This window comes from Lutjanus erythropterus, chromosome 1, assembly GCF_056507025.1.
Source record: "Lutjanus erythropterus isolate fLutEry1 chromosome 1, fLutEry1.hap2, whole genome shotgun sequence".
NCBI classification, from domain to species: domain Eukaryota; kingdom Metazoa; phylum Chordata; class Actinopteri; order Lutjaniformes; family Lutjanidae; genus Lutjanus; species Lutjanus erythropterus.
The window spans coordinates 22375956-22401885 of NC_139317.1; the positions used below are offsets into that span (position 1 = coordinate 22375956).

The 25930-nt window shown below is 38.6% G+C and overlaps 4 protein-coding genes across 4 annotated transcripts in view; 2 read left to right on the forward strand and 2 right to left on the reverse strand.

Moving 5' to 3' along the window:
• sbf2 (SET binding factor 2) overlaps window positions 1–11062 on the reverse strand; it is a 142020-nt gene extending 130958 nt beyond the window's left edge. Inside the window, exon 1 of the mRNA XM_084716965.1 lies at window positions 10841–11062. Coding sequence (XP_084573091.1) covers window positions 10841–10910 — 70 coding nt within the window. The 5' untranslated portion in view covers window positions 10911–11062. The remainder of the gene's footprint in view (window positions 1–10840) is intronic.
• adma (adrenomedullin a) lies at window positions 1555–4088 on the forward strand. The gene is made up of 4 exons (XM_084724225.1): window positions 1555–1693; window positions 2304–2406; window positions 2546–2671; window positions 2827–4088. Exons 2-4 carry the CDS (start codon window positions 2312–2314, stop codon window positions 3128–3130), a joined length of 525 nt encoding a protein of 174 aa, XP_084580351.1. The 5' UTR covers window positions 1555–1693; window positions 2304–2311; the 3' UTR covers window positions 3131–4088.
• A 3037-nt stretch (window positions 11063–14099) lies between the features above and the next one.
• On the forward strand, window positions 14100–20179 carry ampd3a (adenosine monophosphate deaminase 3a). Its single transcript, XM_084716939.1, has 14 exons — window positions 14100–14334; window positions 14585–14765; window positions 14961–15126; window positions 15430–15649; window positions 15740–15869; window positions 16085–16279; window positions 16517–16648; window positions 16731–16894; window positions 17007–17133; window positions 17276–17439; window positions 17745–17865; window positions 18844–19017; window positions 19159–19269; window positions 19376–20179. The coding sequence occupies exons 1-14, from the start codon at window positions 14114–14116 to the stop codon at window positions 19541–19543; spliced, it is 2274 nt and encodes a 757-aa protein (XP_084573065.1). The 5' UTR covers window positions 14100–14113; the 3' UTR covers window positions 19544–20179.
• On the reverse strand, window positions 19583–23320 carry lyve1a (lymphatic vessel endothelial hyaluronic receptor 1a). Its single transcript, XM_084716951.1, has 6 exons — window positions 23155–23320; window positions 22839–23022; window positions 22614–22753; window positions 20892–21101; window positions 20682–20754; window positions 19583–20572 (listed from the first exon to the last, which is right to left on the reverse strand). Exons 1-6 carry the CDS (start codon window positions 23243–23245, stop codon window positions 20425–20427), a joined length of 846 nt encoding a protein of 281 aa, XP_084573077.1. The 5' UTR covers window positions 23246–23320; the 3' UTR covers window positions 19583–20424.
• Window positions 23321–25930: the final 2610 nt, after the last annotated feature.

Genomic DNA, 25930 nt, shown 5'->3' on the forward strand with positions numbered 1-25930 from the left:
TGGAAAGGCTCCCCTTCATCGAAACTGAAACAAAAAACAAAACTGAAAGCATTACTTTGACGAAATCTGTAAAAGTAATTTACACCTCACCTCTGAGAAATTTCTACACCGGAATTTCTATGCTGATAAAATCAAATGGTTTTACACTGGTATTTACAGCATTTCACAAATTTAATGTACAGCTAGGCGGTATGGTTTCAGTCTTTCTGGGATCACGTCACGTTTCTGAGGTGTGAATTAGCACAGACAGATTCACACTAGTTGTGGGTCAGTGGGATGAAGGCTGTGATACACAAAATGTGTTATTTATATCGTTTTGAGCCTGTTTTTCAGTGCTCTCATTTGAAATATCATTGTTTCAATGTTGCTTTAACCTATTTAGCTTCAACACAGACACACATGGACATAGTGTGGTCATGTAAAACGTGCTGCAGTGTGGGTTTACAGTGACTCACTGTGCTGGCCACTTGATGAAGTCAAATCATGTGAGGAGGTGATATCCTCTGCGAGGTGCAGGCAGGCAGACTTGATGGCTCTCCCATTTATCACCTAATAGATTCTTGTGTATTCATTCCTGAGGCAAAGAGTGAAGTCATATTACTTATAATTTATAACAGCAACACATGAGCAGAATTATTTTAAAAAATGTCTGAGTCAATATTGTTCATACGTCACAGATTGTTGTTCAAGTTAATTTTCTGTCTCTGGATTTATTTTTAGGTAATTGTAAAATTCCATTCCACATTCATCCAAATATCCAAATAAATTATATTGTGAGTCCCGAGTCAAATATCTGCCTTGTACAAACAAATTCATTGAGTATATTGTGTTTACAGTTGGGCATACTTACACATTTAATCAGTTACTCAATGCTGGTTTCTTTCCAAATCTCAAATTCATCATCCAGTGTACTCGAAGCCGACATGGAACTTCACAGTGTCAGGGAGTGCCCTGAAAAGCCTGTGGAAACATTCCTCAAATTTTATTTTATACAATTAGCCAGGCGGACTAAAAGGAACATTAACAAAAACTTTAACTAACTGACCTTAAAGTTCAAATATAACAAGATGAATGTTTAAACCTTTTCTTTGGCGATTATTTAGATTTCTAAAGACCTCCCTTATAGAAAGCACTCGGCTGAGATGAACATATTGTACTCTTACTGGAACAGTGAGTTACGTAACTGATGAACATTGATTTGTTGTCATATGCATAATGAAATACAAAAAACAACATTTTATGATGTTTTTAAAACTTTAATGCATCTTTCATACTAAGCTGTAAAAGAGTTCATGTTTGACTCAGTGCAAATAAAAATAAGATGCAGTGACTGCACTGCTCTTATTTGAGCTCTACTAACACTACTTTTTTTTTTTACCAGCTCAATTAATTCTGCTTTCATTTTTTATCTTTTTACTGTGTTGTATTGTTGTACTACATGAGAAGCAGCACAGCGCTGTAATTTACTGGATGGGGTGGGGGAAAAGGATGAGACTGAGACCGTGTGTCGGTCAATGAGCCCCTCCCACCTCCTGTATAAAGGCTCCCTGTCTGGTGTGTAGGAGCTATTAGCAGAGTGACACAGCTGCCTTACAGAACCAGTGGCAATATCAAGAAACCTGTGGAGTACTCTTTTACAACTGAATCTACAAGAGAAGCTTTCTCATCCAGCTGAATTATCACAGAATTACAGGTATGTGCACTTTCTTATACAGGACGTTATGATCTGCTGTGCTTCCAGCTGATGTCTTTATCCTTGATTTTTGAGGTCAGGGCACAAGTGTAGAGGCAAGGACAGGTTATCTGTCTGGTTATATAAGCAGTTCAGCTCTTAATGTGTGTGTCTGTCAGGGAATTGCCTTCACGGTGTAAAGCATCTGACAGAGGCTGTGCATTATATGCAGTTTATTAATGGCAATTAATTTTGCTATTGTTTTTTCAGTGGAATCAGTTGGCTGAGTTGACCAGCACTTGAGTTTTTGTTTGACTTTTGAGCAGAGCCTATTTTGGACCCCTCATTGGTAGACTGTCCTTCACATTATTGGCCAGGGGCCCAAAGCATGGTTGTAGGTTTACTTAACCGAGCAAAATCTGACCTTAGTTTAACATTGTAAATAAATGAATGATAAGTGCAAATAACTTGGCTTTTGGACTCTTGTGTAAGCAAGCACCAGTGTGGCACCTATGGGAATAATTTATGAGGGAGTTTTACATGCAGAGAGGGACAGTAGAAATTCATGCAGTTAAACATTACTTTACAGCACAAATAAATAACTAACAAATGTTTTCTCCTCTCTCCACAGGAGTCAAAATGAAATCGATTTTCCAGTCCTTCCTCTATTGCTGTCTGCTGGCGACAGTAGCACACTGTGTGGAACTTGAAGTGAATCAGGAGTTGAAAAAAAGGTGAGTTATTTTAGGAGTAATTCATTAAATAATTAAAACATTTATATCTTATATAAGATGTGAACACGTGACAGCAGTTACCTGTCTATTGAATTATCTACCTAAGACTGATGACTGACTTTTCCTCCTCCTCTTCCAGGCTAAGCATATGGCTAGAAAGCAGATTGAGACGGGATATTGACAGCGTATCAGTAGAGAAGACAGAAGAGTCGGAGCACTTTGTCAGACCAGAAGATATCAGGGATACTTTGCTGCCACATTCCAGGTGAGACACAAACTATCTAGAAACTTTCATTTTAATGTATTTGGCTTGTCATAGAAAAGGAATACACAATTTCAGCAGAGAATACTCAATCATTAATAACTCAGGAGCAAACAGCATTGATTAATGTCCTCTTGTCTCTGTCCTCTGTCCTCCAGCACTGACATCAATGTCCGAACCAAGAGGTCCAAAAACTCAGCCAACCAGTCAAGAAGACAGGGCTGTGCTCTGGGCACCTGCACAGTGCACGACCTGGCACACCGCCTGCACATACTCAACAGCAAGTTGAAGATCGGGAGCGCCCCTGTTGACAAGATCAGCCCGCAGGGATACGGCCGGAGGCGTCGGTCTCTTCCAGAGCGCAGAGTCACACTAAGGCTAGAGCAGGGCAGGCTGAGGCCCGTGTGGAGCATAACTGACTCACAAGTTCACAAGCTAGAGGCTCTCCTCAGACGGACATGAGCAGGACTTTGAAAGAGGAGCTGAGAACAAAAGCGAGGGAGTTAGTGTCCCCTCTGCTCTGTTCTAAAATTCTCGAGATGCCTCAGACTGCTGCCAAGTATTCTCCAGCACATTTTTTCCAGGCGTGAGGACTGAGTGAGAGCAAGATTGGCTGCACTGAGCTTCTCTAAAGCCTGAGCGTTGCAGCTCAGTGATGTAGCGCGTGCAAACAACTGCAGCTGGCTTACAGACACTGGATGGCACAGCGTGGAGTGAGCTACAGGTGCTGCTCTCTGCTTGGCAGAGGCACAGGAAGAGTGCTAATACCTGGCAAAGTGGACACATCCTCTGGCTTAAAGAGGGAACTCTCTTCTAACATTCTGGGACTTTACACATTTCTTCCTCAAGGCCAAGACTTTGATAAGTGCTATCCTCTAAGGATTATACCACCATGTTCCAAACTGTCAGTACTTTGTCTGCACTTTTCCATTTGGACTTAAAGTCAAATGAATCATCAGGAAAAGACAACTTCATCACAATGCCAAACAGGAAGATAGGCTACAGAGCTCTGAAGCTCTCAGTTTATATCAAGTTTTGGACACTGTATAAGGGAAAATGCCTTAGATTCTGTGAGATATTTGCCAATCCACAATGGATTGAAATATACTTGAAATTATTATTGTTTTGTATAAAAACATGTGCAATCTATATTTGTTTTTTTATTGCAGGTATATGTATATATGAATGTCTTTATTTAAATATTATATAGAGGTTACATTAAAGTACTTATGCAGATAGAACTATTTTTGTACAGGAAGAAATATATATGGGCATTGTAGCTATTTGTCATTATTCTTTTGCAAACTGTGGTAATAGGATATGTTTTATAGGTATATTATATATTTGTAAATGTGCTCTATTTTATTTGTGTCAAAGCAATAACTTTGTTATTCAATAAACTTTTTGCATACAAAATCTAGACCTTGTCCAGACCTCCTTTTCTCCTGGCCTTGTAAATTGAAAGTGGTGTTCTATTGTCTGGAGTGCCCGGCTACAAAAAGACACAGAGCACCTGGTCTCTGTTAAGTGATTACGGGGTCTCATTAGAGCCTCCCCTCCCCTCACTACATTCCCCTAGTTATGACGCCCCCCCTTCCACAAAAAAAAAAAAAAAAAAAAAAAAAAAAAAACAGGGCAGACAGGGTGCCAGGCACATTCTTGCTTGGTTCAGCTCATATTTGTTGGCTCACCCCACACCACAGAGCAGCCCTAAAGCCATCAGAGGAGGCTGAGGCTTTAGCTCCATCTGTATTCAATGGTAGATGGTCGAGACACGAGAAGGCCAATGCGGGGGGTTCCGGCCCAACATTCCTGTGAGAGCATCTCACACACATACACACACACACACAAAAAAAGCTTCAACAAAGCACTGATCACGACCCTCGAGACTTCAAGGCTGCCGATCTCTTTACTTGACACATTATCACCCCTTCAGACTACTAAGACATGCAGTATATATTACAGATTTCTGTTTTGGCTGTATTCCTTTTATATCTTTTTATTCAGTTCAGTCCAACAAAGCAAACTGTCGGCATGTGCACTGCACAGAGTGATGGACCAGGAGGACCAACGGAGGACAGCCCAAGAAGTGAGAACGTGGCATCTTATCCTCTAGTTTTACTTGTACCCTATTGCAGAAATTCACAGAATATACACAGATATACACAGATTTACAATAGATCACATCACTAATTCAATGAATAGTAGAAAGTCAAACTAACCAGATCCTTAGGGGAAGATAGTAATTTTCAATTGTTTGATGTGATTAGCAACTTTTCCTATATGCACTAATTTGATATTCACCCTGCTTTTTTCAACAATTTACAATGAAATTATGCAGTAAATTAAAGAGAAACCTGTAACGGAATAAAATTATCTTACATCAATTCATACTCATTAAAAGTGTGATCATAAGGGCATATTCTGCCTTTGTTTTAATTCACTAGAAAAGCCAATTACAGCTGTTCAAACCTTTGTAGTATGGCTGTGAACAGGTTATACAGAAGCATAATGAAGGTCTAAACTGTAATTGTATGTTCTCTGTTGCCATCTAGTGAGATTGGATGGGTAAAACTTCAAAGTTTTTGTTTTTGGTTGTCTTTAGTGTTATTTATTCAATTAGATCAGACAGCAGAATTCAAATTAATTTCATTTTTATTTGCAAAGTTAAGATCTTGATTTACTAGCGTGTTTTTTTTTTTAACCTGTTCTTTTGCATGCAGGGATTTATACAATAAAAATATCCTCCAGTGTTACTCCAATAAAAGATAGTGATTTTGGGAGCTTCAGTCTTTCTTAAATTGCAATTTCATCTATTCCTAAAGTATAGTGTATGACTAAATTAAATTAGCAAAATGCACAGTAGCCACAGGATCTGCCCCACATATAAATGAATGGCATGAGGCCATTGACAAATATTGTATGGAAACAAAAACAAAGTCAATGTGCCATCTAGTGGCTGATTCTGACAATGAATTATATTTATTTCTGCATTTTGAATGAAAATTTAGTTTCTACATAAAACTCTCATAAAAATATCTGTGCAGTGTTTCTCACCACAGTAAAAGAAATCTAAGAATAGACTGAATGGACCTAGATCTGGCCCACTGGGTGTACTCCCTAACTATGTGACAGTGTCACTCCTTCAGTAAGCCAATCAACTGGTGACGCCAGTGCTGGGTGATGGCATCACGAAACTGTTAAGTGTAGGTCAGCTGGTAAAAAATAATACCCTAATAATACTTTCCAGGACTTACTGCATGCTAAGCTCCAGGTCTTTTAGTTTTTACGTTGCTTTATTCAGACAGTTATTGAAAGTATTATTTTAGGACCTTCTCTTTGCTGCAGGATGACTGCTAAGATGCTTCCACAGTTACAACATTATTGCCAAAATGACTTAAAATGACTGCCTTGAAAAGCTGGAAAATAACCACCAGGAAGTCAGGTATTAATAAGATCCCCATGGCATTGCTCATGACACTACTGAAGAGAGGAGAAGAGATAAGAGTAAAGGATGATAAGGCAGTTAAATAATCCATCTGACAATACTGCTGTCAATCAAAATGATACAGGCCCAGGGCTAAAAGTTAGTCCTCTACAGTCAGCTCTAAAAGTACCCTAATAACCTGAGCTGAGAGGATTACCCTCATAATCTGAAACACTGTCAGGCTAAATCAGGCACTATGGGCCCCCTGCTGCTTACAGCCACAGCAGTAAATCTGAGTTCACGATACAAGACTGTGTATTCTGCTGTGCAAAGATATCAGAGCGTGCTTTGATCTCTGACTGACCCAGAGACTGATGTTACCAGAGGTACAGACAGCTTAGCCTTTCGGTTTCTCTGCAACATGACGTACACTGACGATATCAGTCCAGACGAATGTACTGTAATTGTCTTGATCTAAATTGAGGAACTGCAGTTTAAGATACAGAATTAAGAGCATAGTTTTCAACAAAGTAGTCTACTAAGTGAAAACCTTTATATTTTTTGTACAAGTACTGTTTCTAATCAAAAGGGCTTTCTTTTATTGCTGTTTTTACTTACCAGTCTGCTCATGTCACATCTCAGCAAAATGTCCTGTAAATGAACAAAACAGCCACAAGAGGACATGATTAGTCTCTAGGAAAGAAAGAACAGGAAAAACACTGATATTTTACATATTGACACATAATAAACACAATTCCTACTACATTCATTATTAATATTGCATGAAAACAGTTGATGGCTCAGTGTTTGTTCTGCGGATGTCCTTGTACTAAGCTGCGGTAATGAAAGAGTTAAGGATGGAGTGATGAGCACTGCAGGGTGGTGGATGAGATATCATAAACTCGAGCCACAACAAGAGCACAGCATGACTTAGATGTTTCTCTGAGGGAACTTGCGCACAGTTTATTCACACGTCAGAGACAGCAGAGCCTGAGGAGGTGAGTGGACTTATTTGACATGTTAGTAGTCTAGGGCCAGTGATGACCATGAATTAGCAAGAGGAGTCAGGTCAGTTTTATTTATATATCCCAATATCACAAATATACCTCAAGGGGCTCCACAATCTGTAAAGCATACGACACCCTCTATTCTTAGACCCTTGATCCAGATAAGAAAAAAATCCCCAAAAACCCTTTAACATAATTTTAGGTATGTTTCTTGTCCTCAAATCTCTAGGGCTGCATCTAACAATTATTTTCATTATTGATTAACCTGTCAAACCAGAAACTATTAATATTTAAGAAGTTGAAATTAGAGAATTTGTACATTTTTTCTTAAAAATGACTCAAAATGATTAATCGATTATAAGAATATTTGGGGATTCATTTAATAGTTGACAACTGATTAATTAATCAACTAATTGTTGAAGCTCTACAAGTCATAGTTGTATACTGGACACTTTTGCTATACTGTATGTGAGACTTGGTAAGTGGCTTATATGTAATCATATCAAACCCATTTATTGGTACAAAAAAAAAAGAAACTACACATCTAGACTTAGCGGATATGTATCTGACAAGTATTCGAGAATAGCTGTAAGTGAGACTTGCTTTGCATTCATGGGTGATTGCACTTCTTTTGCTTTCATCTTTTCTCTTCTCCAGGCCTGCGTCGCTGGGAAAGATGAGAAGAGGAGACACGCCTCTTTTAAAGCAGCAGTCAAGTCCTTGCTTGGGAAAGAGTGAGCTTCTTTACTTTCTGTCTCTCTCATCACTCTCTCTATGCAATGTAAATGTCTTTCTCAGTGTTGTTGACCTCTCTTTCAACTTGGGGGCTCAGCCAATAACAGCAGTGACGTGTCCAAGAAAAGCCAGAAAAGGACAAGACGATGACAGCAGAGTATAGAGCAAGCTGGGTCTGAGATGGGGCTATGAGTGGTGAAGTAATGGCCTTAAGAAGCATCCTATGGGATTTGCACAGTGAATAGGAAATAATGAATGATGATCTGTATTCTGCAAAGTAACTGTGGTGATGATGTAGGGCCGACCCCACATTTCCAGTACATTTACGAGGGTGCACACACACGTACATTAGCACAGGCCAGAGTGAGCACCATTAGGATACTCCCCCACATTAGTGTCTAATAATGCTTTCTGGAGAGCTACACCATAACACTATTTCCCAGCCATCTGATCTGATGTTTCCTAAATGAGATACTTTGATCAATAAGAGAAAGGTTCGTGTGATGCTGAATAAAATACTTTATCTCAGGTTGCTGAGTTGGGTCAGCCAACACAGAAAATAGTTTTATTACAACACAAAATAGTTTTATCAGTTAGTGATTGACTGATCGCCCTGCAGAGGTGGGATGGAAACCATATTACAAATTAGAGCCCAACCAGTTCCATACTGATATCAGGGAATAAAAAAGTTCTGACATTGCTATATCGGCTCATATTCTTTATTTATATAAATAAAATCCAAAATGACATTTTTTTGTAATGTATGTGGTATGCGGTGTCTGAAATTATGTCTAACAGCAATATTAAGCTATCTTAGCGCAATTGTTGAGCATCTATGGGATCAGATAACACAATCACAAGCATGAACCTATAGGCCAGGAATTGTAGTAAACTAAGGGGTGCCTTTTTTCAAGCTTTGTCTCAGGGAAGGCCCACAGTCTCAGACTTTGAAAATCCCTGGCTGAAAGGGTAAACACAACCAGTGTGTTTACAGTCACGTGTAACAAAAGACAAAACAATGACTGAGTTGTACCGCTCTTGGGAATTGAAGCATGCAGCACGTGCAGGATCTGTTGACTCTTGTTGTTATAGGCCACTGAAAAGGGACTTGACCACCTATACAGGACAAGAATATATGTTAATAGATATAATATTCATGGAAACTCTTATAACACTTAATACTCGTTATTTAATTACAGTAATTTGAATAGTTGTATTTAGGTACTTCCACCCCCGATCTGATAATACAAAACATTTTTTTATGAATTCATCCTCAACAAATTTGTTAATTCTAGGTTGATTCAGGGGTAGGGCTGCACAATTAAACAAAATTTCATCAAAATTACAATGTGGCTTTCTACAATTTTCAAATTGCAGGGGGTGCAATATTTGTTACAGGCAAAATGTGTGTCCAAAAACTTTTAAATGAATGAATGCCGTGAGGCAGAGATGTCCTATCCTACACATCAGATTCTTCATTTGGTACAGATTCATGCAAAAAAATCACACCATAGTCATTTTAACATCTTTTTTTTTATCGAAATAAGAATAATGATGCAAAAATTATCATCACAATGAAAATCACAATTGCAATATCAGTCAAAATAATCGTAATTAGATCATTTTTCAGAATTGTTCAGCCTATTCTGTGTTAAAAAAATTCTCATAGCTTGTGATTTTGTCCATCCATTTTCCACTGCTTATCCAGATTAGAGCTGCAGCTATCAATTCTTATTGTAATCGAGGAATCTATCGATTATTCTGGCAATTAATCGAGTAATCAGAAAGAAATATTGCACCTTCTGCAATTTTTTCTATTATATTACTTTTGCTTTTATTAAGAGCAATGGTAATATACAAAAGAGAAAATAAGACAGGCCTCTTAAATGAATAACTATAAATTCCTAACATAAAAGTACTACGTAAAGTAACTTTACTTTTACTGTACTTTTATTTTCACTGTTTTTACTTTACTTTTTACTTAAGTACAAAGGTAAAAGTAAAGGTAGAAATGTCTGCATTAACGAATCCCGGTGAATTTATATGTGGAAAAAACCCAATACGCGAGTTGGATTTTGGGTTGACTTTATAAAACATCCTGCTAATGAAGAAAGTCAACAGATCAGACACAGACAGGGTAAGAGAAACACACTGGCCTCGCTGTGTGTGCGTACTGTATGCGTGACACAGAGAGAAGAAGCACTGCAGCCGTGTGACAATAAATTACATCAAAACTTAAATGTCAGTGTCAAATTACTTGAGGAATCGTTTCAGCCCTAGTCCAGATCCAGGCTATGGTGGCTGTAATGGTCAAACAATTGGCTAAACGGTACCAGAACCATACAGTATGAAGATTATTTTACCACACTGACTGCTAGAGGGGTGTTCTCACCATCGACATTAAGGATCATTTTGGTCAACTGGTTATAAATAGCTGGGCACGGACAGAGTATAGACGTATCAATATAACGCATTATGCAGCTCTGCATCATCTACAGTTCACAAATGGGAGATGGAGTCAGTTGTCTTTGATATCACATAAATCTAAGTGGTAATGTGAGAGTGTAATGTAGCCTTATGCCTTCTGAGGGCAATTATTTGTTTTTAGAGTGACTTTTGCTAGGACACCACAGTATTTTCAGAAGTACAGGGACTACACCAAGGTCAGATCCCAGATAAAAACAGTGTGACTAAAGAGGGAACAGTGATAAACAGGATTGTTGACTTGGATTGCTCTCAGACTGCCTGCCTGCCTGGGGGTAATTAACAAAACAGAGCAGAACAGCACAGTTTGTGACTTCCTGACTGAAAAGGACAACTGTGATGATTACCAGGCAGGTTGCGTTGCCTCTTAACCACAAAAGAGGTATCTACGTGTGCACACTGTAAGTGCAAGTAAGTAAGCAGCAGGGTGCTTGTATGTTTGTGTGTGCATGTGTGTCTGAGAGAGACAGAAAGTGAGAGAGAGAAAAATAGAGCAGTGGACCACAGGCTCTGTCTAATCTGAGTGAGGCCCTCTCTTTGTTGACAGCCAGTTTTGACATATTCTCAGGATTAGTTGCTCTGTCAACATGATGCCACTGGCTCCTTAAAATAGAGAGAGATGGGCAGTCAGGAAAACAAAACTGTAGTTGTATGCCACCTTAGACTCATAGATTGACTTGAGTCTGACCCAGATAGATGCAGACAAAATTTGAATCTGCATAGTGCTTCACTGCAACCAACTTGAGATGACAACACCTCCAGATATGGCTCTGAGCGTCACTGAAGGTAAGCACAGAACTGATGAGAGGCATATACATTTAATATAATAGGCAAAATACTTACAATATACACTATTCTCTGCATTGCTGCACATCTGCTATAATTAAAGGCACAGGGTCACCAGAAAGGAGTCTGAGGTTTGGTGAGTTTGGTCAGCAGCAAAATTAGACAGCATGTGTGGGGGAGATGAGTTACCCCTGAGTGATGGGTCTCTCTGACTAATAATAACTGAATAATAACTGAACAAAGACAAAAAATAAAAAATAAACTGCCGAATAACATGTAAAGTACCATACACTAAGACAATATTTTAGCTTTTTCTGTTCGTTTATGTGTTTTGTTTTCCCCCGAAAGGCCTGTCATCTTTCACTCTGACTTTAGCAGTATGTGTTGTTTCTTTCAGCCGTTACTGGTTCTTGACCCAGGCTGTCATGGTAACGGTCAAAGACATTAACGTAAAGGAAAGCAGACATTTCCAACACTTCGGCTAAGACATTAATCAACACTTTAGTTCATTTTCTAGTCAGTCTTGACTTTAAAAAAAAAACAGTTTCAATACATACCTATTGTAAGCTAAAACTGCTACCAAAGCTACTGAATTTAACTTACCAGCGCGGGAGCAGGTATGCAGGACATGAAACGCATTAAGTACACGACTCGAGGTTAGTACGTTAGCTTATGCCAAAATAGTTGTCATTTTTTAATAGGTTAATATCAATGTCGTATATATTGCACCTTCCTACAGCTAGTATGTCGGTTTAAAACTAGTAAACCTAACTAGCTCACGTTAACCGCGGACTGATTCTTTTGTGGGCAGGTGCTAGCATAAAGTTCCGGTTCATTTATGCCTCCGCAAAAGCATTTTTGTGTGTGGATTTTTTTTTTTTTTTATTAATTATTATTATTATTTTTTTTAATGGAGATTTCAGTTAGATTTGTAAAAAAGAATTAGTATCATTGTTTATGGATAATGTTTTTGTTGTTGTGTGTTTTTCCAAGGAGATTATAAAAATATTTTGATTTGATTAGCTAGTTCCTGTCCAGTCGTCTCACTCTCAGGGGTCTGCAACCTTCACACTCAACTTTTTTTTTTTTTTTAATTATTCAGCTTATATGTTTCAGGTTTTCTTTTTTTGTTTTTTACAGTTGAAGCATGTCAGAGTCACTTTAGACCTAAAAAATGATAGATAAAAAATTAAATGTTAAAGAACAACTTGTTTATTTTCATATACTTTTTGTCAAAGCCAAAAGTAGCCATTGTTTCAGTGCTACTGTTGTGCAAGTTAGCTTACTGGAAAGGCTCTGCCACACTAAATGGAATGAAGCCTTAATCATTATCATTTGTGTGTGTGTGTGTGTGTGTGTGTGTGTGTGTGTGTGTGTGTGTGTGTGTGTGTTGTGGGCATGTTTAAATTATGTGTTGGGTCAAAAATCCCAGAGCCCTATAGTTGTGGGGTCCAACCAGCTTTGTGGCACCAAAATGCTTTACGATTAAGCTTAAATAAGCTTAAAGGGCTGTTTGAAGGTCAAGACTTCAGTGTAGGGTTTGCGTTAGAATTAGGTTTAGGTTGTAGTGAGGGTAAGGGACCTTGTTGTGATTGTAGGGTATGGGGCAAGGGAATGCATCATGTCAATGATGGATCTCTCTGCATATAGTAACACAAGTGTTTGTGTGTGCTGGTGTGTGCGTGCAGCTGACTGTTTGCATAAAAATGGATAAAAAGAAATAAAGGTAGTTGTTTCACAGATAATATTTCAGGTTGTATGAGAACATGGTTAATAATTCATAAAACCATAATCTCCAGGTCAACACAGCTTTATGGGCCCTTTCCCTTTTCATCGTGTGCATGTGGTGCCATAAAGTTCCACAGTGGTGGTGATGCACACAGCTGTTGTCAGGATAGTGTTGTGTGTCCGGAATGATAAGCTTCCTGGAAGCACCCTGGCAGAGCGGAAAATTGGCTTCTATGACACCATGTAAGCATGGCCTTTCTCTGTTGTTGCTTCAGCACTCCAACAACCACAACTATATCCTGTATCACTTAAGACACTGTCAGTTCACCCAGGTTATCTTGCAGAACTAAACAGTTCTCTGTTTGACATAGCTGCATTACTGTGTGTGTCAGTAAGCATTCGTGAAGGACTGTTGAAAGTGTGGAGTGTTTCCAGGATTAGAAATTGTAGTAAAAATAAACTATACTGTTGATAAGGGATAAAACATAATAACTGCCATTGATTTTATTAAGGGGTGAAAGTGACTATAAAGTGCACTATGTCAAGAATAGCTCTGGAGGATTCCTACAAAGGTGTCATAAATCTGGAGAATTTAAAGGTACTATCTGGCAGAGGTCATTTTCAGGCATCATTGTACTGGTACATAATTCAAAATAGTTTCAATTTAAGTATGCTGATAATCCCATGACTATTCCACAGGGCTAGATAGTATTTCCATTACAGTATCCCATTGCAGACATTTGTTACAATAATAAACATTGTTTTAGCACCTTTCAAAATAGTAGTGACTTGTTGCTTTACATCAGGTCTATTCAATTCAACCTGTAAAGTAATGCGTTTAACAGTGTAAAACAATGCAGCTATTTTATTCTCTTTTATTTTTTATTCTTTTTTTTCTCCACTTTATTAGTTTTCACCATTGGAAAAAACCTTATGTAGCCTATAATAGTACAGGAAAATACAAAACACCTTTGTACTCATAGATAATTGCATTCTTCAAATGTTATTTAAATAAAATCACAATGTTAGACTATTTTTCATACTTAAATTATCAAAGGGTCAGGTTGAACAATTCATACTGAGCTCTTCAGGTGGTGACACTGTGCAGTAGGTACTTGCACCTGTAACCTTACACAGGTAGATGTGTTTGTTTACAAAACAGCACAAACTGGTCAGGGCAAGTATTATTCTGATAAGGAGGGCAGGTCCTCTTTGTGTCCTATTGTTATATGTCACTGTCACCAGTTCTTGAACTGTAGTTTCTACCATCTTGCAGATATGCCTCGTCAGTTCCCGAAGGTAACTCTGAGTGAGGCAGAGGAGGAGACACAGCTGCTGGCAGAGAAAGTATACGCATCAGCGCTAAAGGAAGAAGACCACAAAGATGCCTTATCAATGTTCACTGTGCCTGAGGACTGCCCAATTGGCCTGCAGCAGGCCAAAGACCATGAACTGCTCAAAGAGCTGGCAGAGCAACAGTCAGAGGAAAGTACCAAGAGGTAGGTGCTGCAATTGGTCTGGTATCAAATCAGGATATTGTCAAAAATCTAGTAACTGTAGCTGTCAGATAAATGCAGTGAAGTAATACATACATTTTCCCAATGTTCCCCTGAGATGTAGTGGAGTAGAAATATAAAGTGGCATGAGAAAATGAGACTCAAGTTTCATTCCACCACTGTCCATTCCACCATTTTGACTTGAGGGGGAAAATGATGTTTCCTTTTATCAATTATATTGTATACGTTGTAGGAAGAAAAGCTTGAAGATGATTCGTTCCCAGTCAATGTCCCTGCAGATCCCGGCGAATACTGACTGGACACGATCAGTGGCCGTTACGCCATTCCTGTCCCCCAGCTCCACCTGCTCATCAGTACCAGAAAACTGCCCTGATTACCAGAGGGTCACTATAAGTGGTGATTACTGTGCTGGAGTAAGTGCTATAAACAGGAGCATTATTAACAAGTGTGCAGCACAGTCAGAGAAATTAAGGCTTTCACAGCTTTACATATAGTATCTTTAATGAGTGTTCCCATCTAATTATTGTTCAGAGAAGGCTGAAAAACATGGCATATTTGTACAGTTATGATGCCTTAGATAACACATGTCATGTCCATTCCCCGTTCAGATCACAGTGGAGGACTATGAACAGGCTGCCAAAAGTCTGTATAAGGCTCTACTCATTCGTGAAAAATACTCAAAGCTAGCCTATCACAGATTCTGCAGAACCACGGCCCAGTTCCTCCGTAGTGCTGACAACATGAGATGGAATGAAGAAGATGAGGTTCTGCCAGGTCTGTAGTGTATATACATCATGGTATTTGAAAGTTTCCTCTCACTGATGTTTTATTCTTTTTTATTACTGTATTGTGGGTTGTCACATCACAAGTTCTCAGATTTGCCACTTATGTCATGACTTATTTATAACTCTATTTATTCCCCCTGCCACTTTTGTATAGTTTTAGTACAGACAGGACAAAAGAAATGAAAAAATACAGACAGGAAAGAGAAAAAAGAAAGGGGAGGGGGGTGACTGCTTATGATGTTTGGTTCTGATATATATATGACAGTAACAGAATAATGTTGTGGCCTTCCAGATATATGCCCGCATCCATCTGATGGGGAGGATCCTTACAGCATGGAGAAGATCCCTGAGAACCTGAACTATTTGCTGAATATGAAGGACGGAATAGTTAATGTGTACGACAACGCTGAGGCTCTGAAACAAAACAAGCCCCATGACCTTCCTTACCCAGACCTAGAAACCTTTGCTATTGACCTCAGTCATGTACTGGCAATGATTGCAGATGGACCAACGTAAGTTGCCTGAACAAAAACATGCTACACCGGTTGTTGCCACCCATGCAGTACTTCATGACACATACTAAAATGAGGCCTAATTTTCAGGAAGACCTACTGTCATAGACGACTAAACTTCTTGAGTTCAAAGTTTTACCTCCATGAGATGCTCAATGAGATGGCTGAGCTAAAGGAACTGAAGAGTGTGCCTCACAGAGATTTCTACAATGTTAGAAAGGTTAGAAATATCTCTACAGGTGTTATAAAGGGTGTATAATCAAATATAATATGCCAAGGATTGTCTCTGTAAAATATCTTAGTACATGCTGTCATTTCTTCCTTAATTTTAACTATATTTTTAAATTATTGCTATATTTATCATAAAAAAATAATAAAAAAAGAAAAGAAAACCCATGTGTGTCTAGTACATTCAACATTGTTTCTTTCTCTCAGGTGGACACACACATTCATGCAGCTGCCTGCATGTCTCAGAAACACCTGCTGACCTTCATACAGAAAACGTACAAGGCTGACGCTGATCGTGTGGTGCTGGAAAAGGACGGACAGAAGATGACTCTCCAGCAGGTTTTCCACAACCTCAATATGGACCCCTATGACCTTACCGTGGACTCTTTGGACGTACACGCTGTAAGAAAAGTAGAAAATGCCACCATGTTTTAGCACGAGGCTTGTTGTGTTATTCTGTGTTAATTTTTAAGTATGTTAAAATGGGGGACAAAATAACCCTTCAAGACAAAAATGGATTGGAATTTCATGCCAAACATTGGTCCGCAACATATAATTCCTTTACTCTTCCTGCCCTTAAGTTGTCTCTTAATGTCCCTGCAGCACATTTTTATGTTTTGTAATGTGTAAACTTTACAGGGGAGACACACCTTCCACCGGTTTGACAAGTTTAATTCGAAGTATAACCCAGTGGGAGCCAGTGAACTTCGAGAAATCTTCCTGAAAACAGACAACCTCATTGGTGGAGAATATTTTGCCCGGATCATAAAGGTATCGTTCCACACGATCATATATTTTAAACACACTCTTAAACACAGACAGTTAAACACACTCTACTTCTCACCTTCAATAGGAGGTGGCCCACGACCTGGAGGAGAGCAAGTACCAACATGCGGAGCCACGTCTTTCCATCTACGGACGCTCTCCTGAGGAGTGGGACAGTCTGTCCAAGTGGTTCATTCACCACAAAGTCCACTCTCCAAACATGAGGTGGATCATTCAAGTGCCAAGAATATAGTGAGTGCTACAGACACATTCAAGTTCCAACTTTAAAAATATTACGTTTACATAAAATGTACAAATATACGAAGTCTTGAAGTTTCACACACAATGTTTTTCTCTGTTTCAGTGACATATTCAAGTCAAAGAAGCTGGTACCTAATTTTGCCAAGATGCTGGAGAACATATTCCTTCCTCTGTTTGAGGCCACTGTCAATCCACAGAAGCACAAAGAACTTCATGTTTTTCTTAAATATGTAAGATGTTATATTTCTGTAGTAATTAATTCCTTCAGGTTTCTCATTTATAACTAATATTAATTTAGTAATTTGAGGGTGATATTAAATAATTTAAGGCCATAAATTAATAATAATAAATCTCTTCTTCGTATATGTGCAGGTGTCAGGCTTTGACAGTGTGGACGATGAGTCCAAACACAGCGATCACATGTTCTCCTTCAGGAGCCCCAAACCAGAACAGTGGACTGCAGACGACAACCCACCCTACAGCTACTACATCTTCCACATGTATGCAAACATCATGGTCCTCAACAACCTCAGAAAGTAAGAGTGAATGCATTCTTCCTTCTTCATTAAATTAGAGTGAATACTTGTGAGATTGACCGTAGGTCTGTAGGCCCAGTTAACTTTGTAGAGCTCTCAGGTAAGCAGTGATTAATTAATTATAGAAGAGTAACAACCTTACAAGAACTGAACTACTGAACAGCTGATGAGAGCAACTCAATATATGGTACAGCTAATATCTATAAATACTGTCAGTATGATGATTACAAGAAAGAATTAGAAACTGCTCCATTATTTTCTTGCATATTGATTGAGTGGTTTTCGTCCTTTTTTGTCCTCTGTAGAGAGCTTGGACTGAGCACCTTCCAGTTCCGTCCCCATTGTGGAGAAGCTGGATCAATCACCCATTTGGTCTCTGCCTTCCTCACAACGGACAACATCTCACATGGACTCAACTTGAAGAAGGTACGTCGGATTTGTTGACAGGCTTACTATTACAGTGATTAAGGAATGGAGGATCAAAGAGTAGTCCTTCACTTCCCAGAGCAGGGAGGAGATAACATGTCATGCACACTCTCAGCCAAAGCACAATATCATGACTACCCTCTATAGTTTTTGTCCCTGTTTAAAATGCATTGCAGTAGACACATATTGTCTACATATAGACAAACAGTGACCACAATATGAGAACACAGAGGAGTATTTGTTTCAGTGATGCTCATCTTTAAACCAAAAGGCAACATAATCAACCTTTTTCCTTCTGACTGTTTTGAAGTCTTTGCTGGCTTGAGAGCAAGTTTTTTCTAGCTTGTGTATCCAAACTCTTCTGCAGATTTCTCACTATGAGTGCTTCAGTTCATCACATCTGAAAATATGAGAACTGTAAGTGAGGGAGAGGAAAGAGGAAGTTCTGAATTTCTTGTGGACGGACAATGTGTTCCAAAAACAGAAAGAAAGAAAAACATTTAGGACTCACTGACAGTGATCTTAAACTGTACAGTTGCACAGGATTTTAGTCATCTTGTTTCACGAGGAAGCAATTTTCTTGTTGCTTCTTTAGGTTTTCATATGTGTATTTTACTCATTACAATTGTAGTAATCCAGCTATATCTCACTGTACATCTGGACAATGTGGATAAAGATCTACAAATTCTAATATTAGATCCAGTAGGAGAACCTGGAACAAAATGTAAAGTTTTAGATTTAACAGTTCAGTACTTTGTGGAGCCAGTAAGAGCAGCAGAATAAAGAGAGCTCATTACTACATTCCAGAAAGATACAACTAGCATAAATATACCATGTAAACAGCTGAAAGGGTTTGTTTAAGATGATTCATATGTACATCACACAGTGGCAAAGCTTCTTTCCTACCTCTGTGTACAATATGTGTACCCTATGTATTGCCAGAGCAGTATTTATTTTTTAAACTTCATGTTTCCCCAGAGCCCTGTGCTGCAGTACCTGTACTACCTGGCCCAAGTGCCAATCGCCATGTCTCCACTCAGCAACAACAGTCTGTTCCTGGAATACTCCAAAAATCCTCTCCGGGAGTTCCTGCACAAAGGCCTGTGTGTGTCCCTGTCCACAGATGACCCCATGCAGTTCCACTACACCAAGGTTAACAGAGAAGACAGAAAATATTGTGCTTCTAGGCTTCATTCAGTACATCAGCTCATACTAAACACACTATTGCAGCGAGCATTGGGTGGATTTCTAGTTTTGCCTGTATTATCCATTATTTGTGTGTCCTGATTGTAGGAACCACTGATGGAAGAGTACGCCATAGCAGCTCAGCTGTGGAAGCTCAGCACCTGTGATGTGTGTGAGATAGCCAGGAACAGTGTGCTACAAAGTGGACTGTCTCACCAGGTACAGTGATATCTTCACTCCTCCTTTATCATGCCAGACACGACCAAGTCTCCATTACATTTAATCAACACTGATCTTGACAATGTATTCTACTGTTTGTTTGCAGGATAAGAAGCACTTCTTAGGAGTGAACTACCTGAAAGATGGACCTGAGGGGAACGATATCCGTCGGACCAATGTCGCCCAGATCCGCATGGCCTACAGACACGAGACACTGTGCAATGAACTGAGCTTCATAGTTGATGCAGTGAAGTCTGAAGCTATGAGTGAATAAAATGGGCCTCACATTAGACAGAATCCAAGCATGTTGAACTCTTAGTAATCACCATTTACCTTTATTTTGTGATGATTCACTGAAAAATACAGAAAGCAATGCTTAGCTGGTCACAAGTTGATAGCAAAGGAGTTTGGTAAAGTGAAGACACATGTTTTGGATGACTGTTGGCACTTTGGCTCTCAAAGGTTTAGACAAAAGCTGTGGAGGTCCGGACATGTGTGAAGTAGATCCGCACACTTGTCATAACTCAAACCCACTATGTATAAACAACTGTACCTTACACTCCATTTTGTGATGGGGGTGTGTCATAAACTTGAAGTTTTTCAGTTACTGTATGCACTGTACGTCAGACAGGAACACTAATGGTTGAGAGAACTTAACACAATGTTTGTTCAGAGCACTCTGGTAAGAGATAAATTATGTCTGGGACATTCCCTCTGTCTCTCCCTTAAATAACTTGTTTTAAATAGGTTTCAGTGAGTTTTTGGAAAAATGTCCATATACTAAAAGATTTGGGAGAGTTCATAATGACATATCCCTTTTAAAAAGTGCTTGAAATTGTTGCATTTATATGTATGTTCATTATCTGGAGCAGCAAACAGTATGTTAAAAGAATAAAAAGTCTTCATTCTATACAGTGATTGTATTGCAAACATTGCCATCTAGTGGCTAAACAGCACAATTAAAACCTCAGACTGAAAATTCTTAAAAGTACATAAAACATCTACAAATATAAGTGCACTTCACAGGCATTCTGTTACATTACTGTCATACAAAACAAAGGACATTAAAAAGTCTCTAAAAATAGTATTACTCATTAATTGTCCGCTGGAGTCCTTCTAAAAGATATATCATCAAAAGATGAGATGAGAAGATGTTTAACTTTCATTACTGTCAACTTCTATCCTCTCATCTTCCTGAGGAGCAGTCTGGGTTTCCTTTATACTCTTCACACACGTCCACTCTTCTGTCTGGATGAACTCTGGCTGCTGCTTCATGTCAGTGCTGCGAGCACGATTCCTACTCCTTTTAACAGAGAGAAAGAAACAAGTCATACTCTATACAGTAAGAATAACAATAAGAAAAAGTAAGACATTGTTTAATGTGGCGTATTTTCACATGGAAAACAACTCACAGTTTTATGTATACAATGATGATTATTGCAATTAGGAGGAGGGCACAAGTTGAGGTGATGAGTACAGCCTTTGCTGGAACAATAAAACATGAAACGTAAAAGACGTCAAACAAAACAAAAATCACATTGAAGCACTTAATATTTCGTAACTGTTACTTGTGTGTTTTACTTGTTGCACTGTATTTTCTGTACAGTATGAAATTCTCCTACCTCCTGCAGAGCCTTGTGTTCGGCCAACAAACCGGGCTGGTTCTGCCTCGCTGTCTATGGTTTGAGGAGTTGTGGAGGAAGAAAGAAAAAAGGAGGAGGAATATGTAGAGTGTGTGTTCTGGGTGGAGTCCGCTGCCCTTGTGGGAGACTGAGTTTCCCTGCTGTTCAAAGGGCTATCATTTGTTGTATCCTTCAATTGTGTTGCTGCATCTGTTTAAGAACAGTAAGGCCACATGAGATTAGATAAATTAGTTTATTTAAGGTGCATACCATTTAATGAATGTATGTTTATATTGTTCACATTATTTTTTGATTATTTATAGAAAAATATGCTTGTGTTAATATTTTGTTAAAGCACAAATAGTCTTCCTTACAATAATGTAGTAATATTGATAAACATCAATATCGAGGTATTTGGTCAAAAATATTGTGATATTTGATTTTGTCCATACAGTCCAGTCCTAGTTTAAAGAAACCTTTTAAAGTGACACTTCACCTCAACATCAGAAATACGTTTTCCCTCCTTCCTGTGGGATATTAATCCATCTAAATAGTTTTTGTGGAAGTTGCTGAGTTATATCGGTCATATAGATGTCTGCCTTCTCTTCAATGTAATGGGACTAATACCCCTTTTCCATACACGTTTTATTGGCCTGGTTTGACTGGGTTTTACTCAGCACAACAGCCCAGGTATCCAGATGTGCAACTCCATTATAACAAGGCTTCCTGCTTGAAGGTGTTTTTTAACTGAAGACAAGCTTAGCTTGAGTCAAGCAGATGTAAAATAACAAACAAACACTTCATTTCCTATAAAATCTTCAAATCAAAACTGTTATTTTTGTTATTCAAAAGTTTTTGTTATGAAGCAGCTAAATCAGGAAATGTTGGGTTTTCATCAGTGGTAACTTCACATGATTCCTATACAGATGAAAGTGAACATTACACAGGCAGATACCTTAAAGTACAAACAGTGATGGAAGTGGCTCAACAGCAATGTCTTTTTCCAGAAATCATGATCTGGTTACTGAAACTAATTCACAGACCTTGTTGTGAGTAGTTTCATGTAGGAACCACTTTCTTTTCACTGGCAGATTCTACTACAGAAAGAAAGTAGTTCCTACATGAAACTGCTCACAACAAGGTCTGTAGACTATCTTGAGTAACCAGGTCATGATTTCTAGAAGGAGACATTGCTGTTGAGTTTTTCAGTTGTGTTTTTTTTTTTTTTGGTGTTTTGAGTAACACAATCTGAGTGTCATTTTGCCCCATTATATTCATAAGAGGGCAGATATCTCTATAGACAATATATCCCAAACAAGGCAACTCACATGATAACAATCTAGATGGATAAATAGCATTACAGGTAAGAGGAAAAATATATACTCTGTCCCATTAAAAGGGCATTTCTGTATGGGTTGCTGGCAATAGTGGTAAACACATAATGAACACACTTTCTCCAAAATTTCAGTCCAACATTTTGTCATAATTTTAATCATGTAGAATAAATTAAATTTACATATGCATCCAAATTCAGTCCACATGTAAATGAAATAAATTGTTAATGTTATGATTTAAATCTTATCTTACAATTTTCAGTCAGACTGTTTTGTTTAAAGAACAAAACACAAATACATTTGAATAAATCACAGATAGCGTGCATTGTATCTTCAACTAACTGTTGCCTCTTAATGTGTAGAAAAAGTACATATAAAAATGTCATACCTGATTCATTAAAGCAAAACACATCAAACTTTTGTGTCACAGAGGCTCGCCATGGCACCAAGCCTGTCTGGTTTTGGCCACAGTTATGGAGGGCGTTTCTGCGGGGAATGACTGCAAAATGTTCATCAATCCATCCAAACCTGAACAAGACAAAACATGACATACAACTGTAACATCAGGCGATGATGATTGAGGTGACCTTGTGCATTTCTTCTCTGGTCTTACCTGCATGTTTCGAAACCTCTAGTCAGAGCTTCTTTCACTTGTGCTTTTGAGGCAATGTTCACTCCAAGGGACAAGCATAGCCTCCGAGCTTCAGAGGCATTGAAGGCATACACTGGCTGGCTGAGGGAGTTTAAAGAGCTTACCTGAAATACTCCAGCAATAGTTTTGTTTGCTGCTGGAAAAACTGTAAACAGAAAATATTCTCAGATTTAGTTTTACAATACTTTAAATTTAAAAATCATTCTACATTTATCTACAGAAACAATATAGAATATTTTACATATGAACACAAATAAAAACACCTTGTAGTACTTACCTCTGATGTGGCTTGTGTCAATTTTTTGATCACAGATGACTGCAGTAATTGACATCACCGCTGTGATGCAAAGCCAGATCGTATTCATCATGACTGGCCAGAGTAGAGACGGATGAATGCCGGGGATGAGACAAAGTGTTGCTCGCTTTATGTGTCTGCCTATGAGCCAGATGACAGGGTTAAATAGAGGTGATTCTGTTCACCGGGGTGTGTGGATGCTGCCACTGCCAGAAAGTAAAGGAAAAGGAAGAGGGAAGTACTGCTCACGGGTCACATCAAGATCTATCATATGTTCTAGGAGCAGGACCCATGGGAGAAAGAGATAAAACTAATGGGTCAGCAGGAGACAAAATGAACTTAATTTGTGTTCCAGGAATAATTAGTTTGTTTTCCAATTAAGTACTTAAATATTACATTTTTGAGATTTATGTGAAATACAGATAAGTCATAATACTCATAAAAATCACGTCTAACACTGATGTTATGCATGTCAGTGTCCTCAAAGAGTGATTTGCACTGTTAATGACATCTGACTCTGGGCACTTTGTCCAAATGATTTCCTCTCATGGGGCGTTACTCAATCATGAATGCGCTTATGATCTCTGGTATCCTCTGATGAGCCCTTGGCACACGACTACATCCCACTTCCACAAAAACATTTCTGCACAAGCCCTGACGGCAGGAAATGACGCAAAGTGTGCTGACGAACACGCAGCAGTGTTTTTGTCAGATGTGAGGTGCCAGTGAGGTGTGTGGGCACAACAAATGACAATCTGGAGCTACGGGAAATGACAGGTATTACAGTTCTCTTAAGGCCGGAGATTTGTGTGTCAACGGGGTCATATTCTAGTTAAATTACATTTAACTTACAATACATTACACTAAATGGTTTCCTGTGTTAATTGAGCTAGTCCTATGAGAAATTGATGGAATTTTGATGTGTGGGAAATTGAAGACAAGCATGAAGTTGAAAGAAAATGTGATTGTGACACTTGTAAGCTCACATGACTACAAGAACCCAACTTTTCATCTTTACATTATGGGAACAAAACACAACATGTTAATAAGAGAGCTGTGGAGGTGCTCCATTTGACAGAGCTAATCAACTGTCTCCCCCTGCTTTCAGTCTTTGTGCAAAGCTACGCTAACTGGCTGAATGTGCTTACTAGTATACAAATACTTTCAATCTTCTCATCTAACTCAAAGAAAGAAAGAAAGAAGTGTCCTTCACAAAATGTCAAACTATTCCTTTAAAAGGGCTATGATAATTTAAAAAAAGTACCAAATGAAAATGTGAAATTGTTTAGCTCTTGTGTTGTGTCATCATCAAGAACTCTTGTACATATAGACTTGATCCAACACAGGCTTTATTAAGTCAGTGACGTAGTATAAAGAGCCACAAAGTCTGCGTAGGAAGGAAGACGTGGTGGATGAATGGGTCAGATGTACGACTTTCACCCCAGTGACCAGGATTTCCATCCTGTGTGCATCCTGGGGCATCATGGCGGTGCTGTGGTTAGCACTTTCCCCTTACAGCAAGAAGTTCCTGGGTTCGAATCAGAGGCCTTTCTATGTGTGTGTCTAATGGATGCTCGGGTTTCCCCACCATCAGCTGACCAGCTAAAGTTGGTCCCTGGGTGCTGTACAGTGGCCGTCTGCTGCTGACTTAGTTGGCTTATTACTATTTTCTTCTTCTTATTATTATTATTATCATTATTATTATTATTAATCTTATTATTATAATTATTGTCATATTTCAGTCACACTCACTCACTGGTTAGATTTGTGGTACTTTTTTTGTGTTTTTTCTTTTTTTTTTTTTGATCAGTCAATCACAGTGATAGGACAACTCATACAAAAGTATCCAAATTGAATTTTAGTGAAATAATAGTCAGCACAATGGCAGCAGTAAACTCTTGATTATTTATTTTCCCGGTGTAAATCATATTCATTCAACGTAGTTTGACTCTACCTACCTGCGGTGGCTCTGTGTCCCACCAGTGGAGCCCACACCACAGTTAGAGAACCAGTGGATTAGGCTGAGGCAACAAAACTACTACTAAAACTACTTTGTTGGATTTAAGAAAAGATCATGGTTTGGGTTAAATAATAAGTCAACATTGACTTAATGTTACACACGGAATACAAACAGCAGTGCGGCAAATTTCTTCCATATGTGAGCCACTTAAACATATGAAGAATATCTGGGGTTACCATCTAGACATGACCACCAGACAGACACAGTTAGCAACGAGCTGGTGAACATATTAACAACTAGAGTCACATGTTTCCCAGTGGAGCTGGTAGAGACCAAAAACCAGTTGATGGATTAACAGAAACACAACTCCAAATGAATGTTGCTCTGTAAAAGCTGGAAGTGTTTTTAGGCAGCAGTTTGCAAACAAGTTCCCAGTGTCAGTGCCTGGCAAGAGTCTTGTTATCAACATGAAACAGATTTTCTAACAAAATTTAAAGTATAAAGAAAGGAGTATGTCAGTACAGACACCAGATTTGAAAACTTTGGTGTACTACGTAATAAAGACTTAGCTGCAGTGATAGGTTTAATGACCATTGTGTGGTCACATTTGTCAAGGCCTTGAATGGACATTAATTTATATGTAAAATTCCCTCGATGCAGGTTTAAAAGGTGACACAATTTGTTTCTATTGTCCCTGAGTGACCAAAAAAAGCTACTGCAGTAAGTAAATCCCCTGTATTGCATGACAGAAGAGGCATTATATCACTAATCTCCTGGGACCTTCTACAGTATTGCTCA

Coding starts and splice junctions, on each gene's coding strand:
- lyve1a (XM_084716951.1), bottom strand. CDS start 23,245: ATGATGAATACGATCTGGCTTTGCATCACAGCGGTGATGTCAATTACT. Junction 23,023..23,154: donor TGACACAAGCCACATCAGAG/GTAAGTACTACA, acceptor TTCTGTTTACAG/TTTTTCCAGCAGCAAACAAA. Junction 21,102..22,613: donor GTTTTGCTTTAATGAATCAG/GTATGACATTTT, acceptor GTTCTTAAACAG/ATGCAGCAACACAATTGAAG.
- ampd3a (XM_084716939.1), top strand. CDS start 14,114: ATGCCTCGTCAGTTCCCGAAGGTAACTCTGAGTGAGGCAGAGGAGGAG. Junction 15,650..15,739: donor ATGATTGCAGATGGACCAAC/GTAAGTTGCCTG, acceptor CCTAATTTTCAG/GAAGACCTACTGTCATAGAC. Junction 15,870..16,084: donor ATTTCTACAATGTTAGAAAG/GTTAGAAATATC, acceptor TCTTTCTCTCAG/GTGGACACACACATTCATGC.
- adma (XM_084724225.1), top strand. CDS start 2,312: ATGAAATCGATTTTCCAGTCCTTCCTCTATTGCTGTCTGCTGGCGACA. Junction 2,407..2,545: donor AATCAGGAGTTGAAAAAAAG/GTGAGTTATTTT, acceptor CTCCTCTTCCAG/GCTAAGCATATGGCTAGAAA. Junction 2,672..2,826: donor ACTTTGCTGCCACATTCCAG/GTGAGACACAAA, acceptor TCTGTCCTCCAG/CACTGACATCAATGTCCGAA.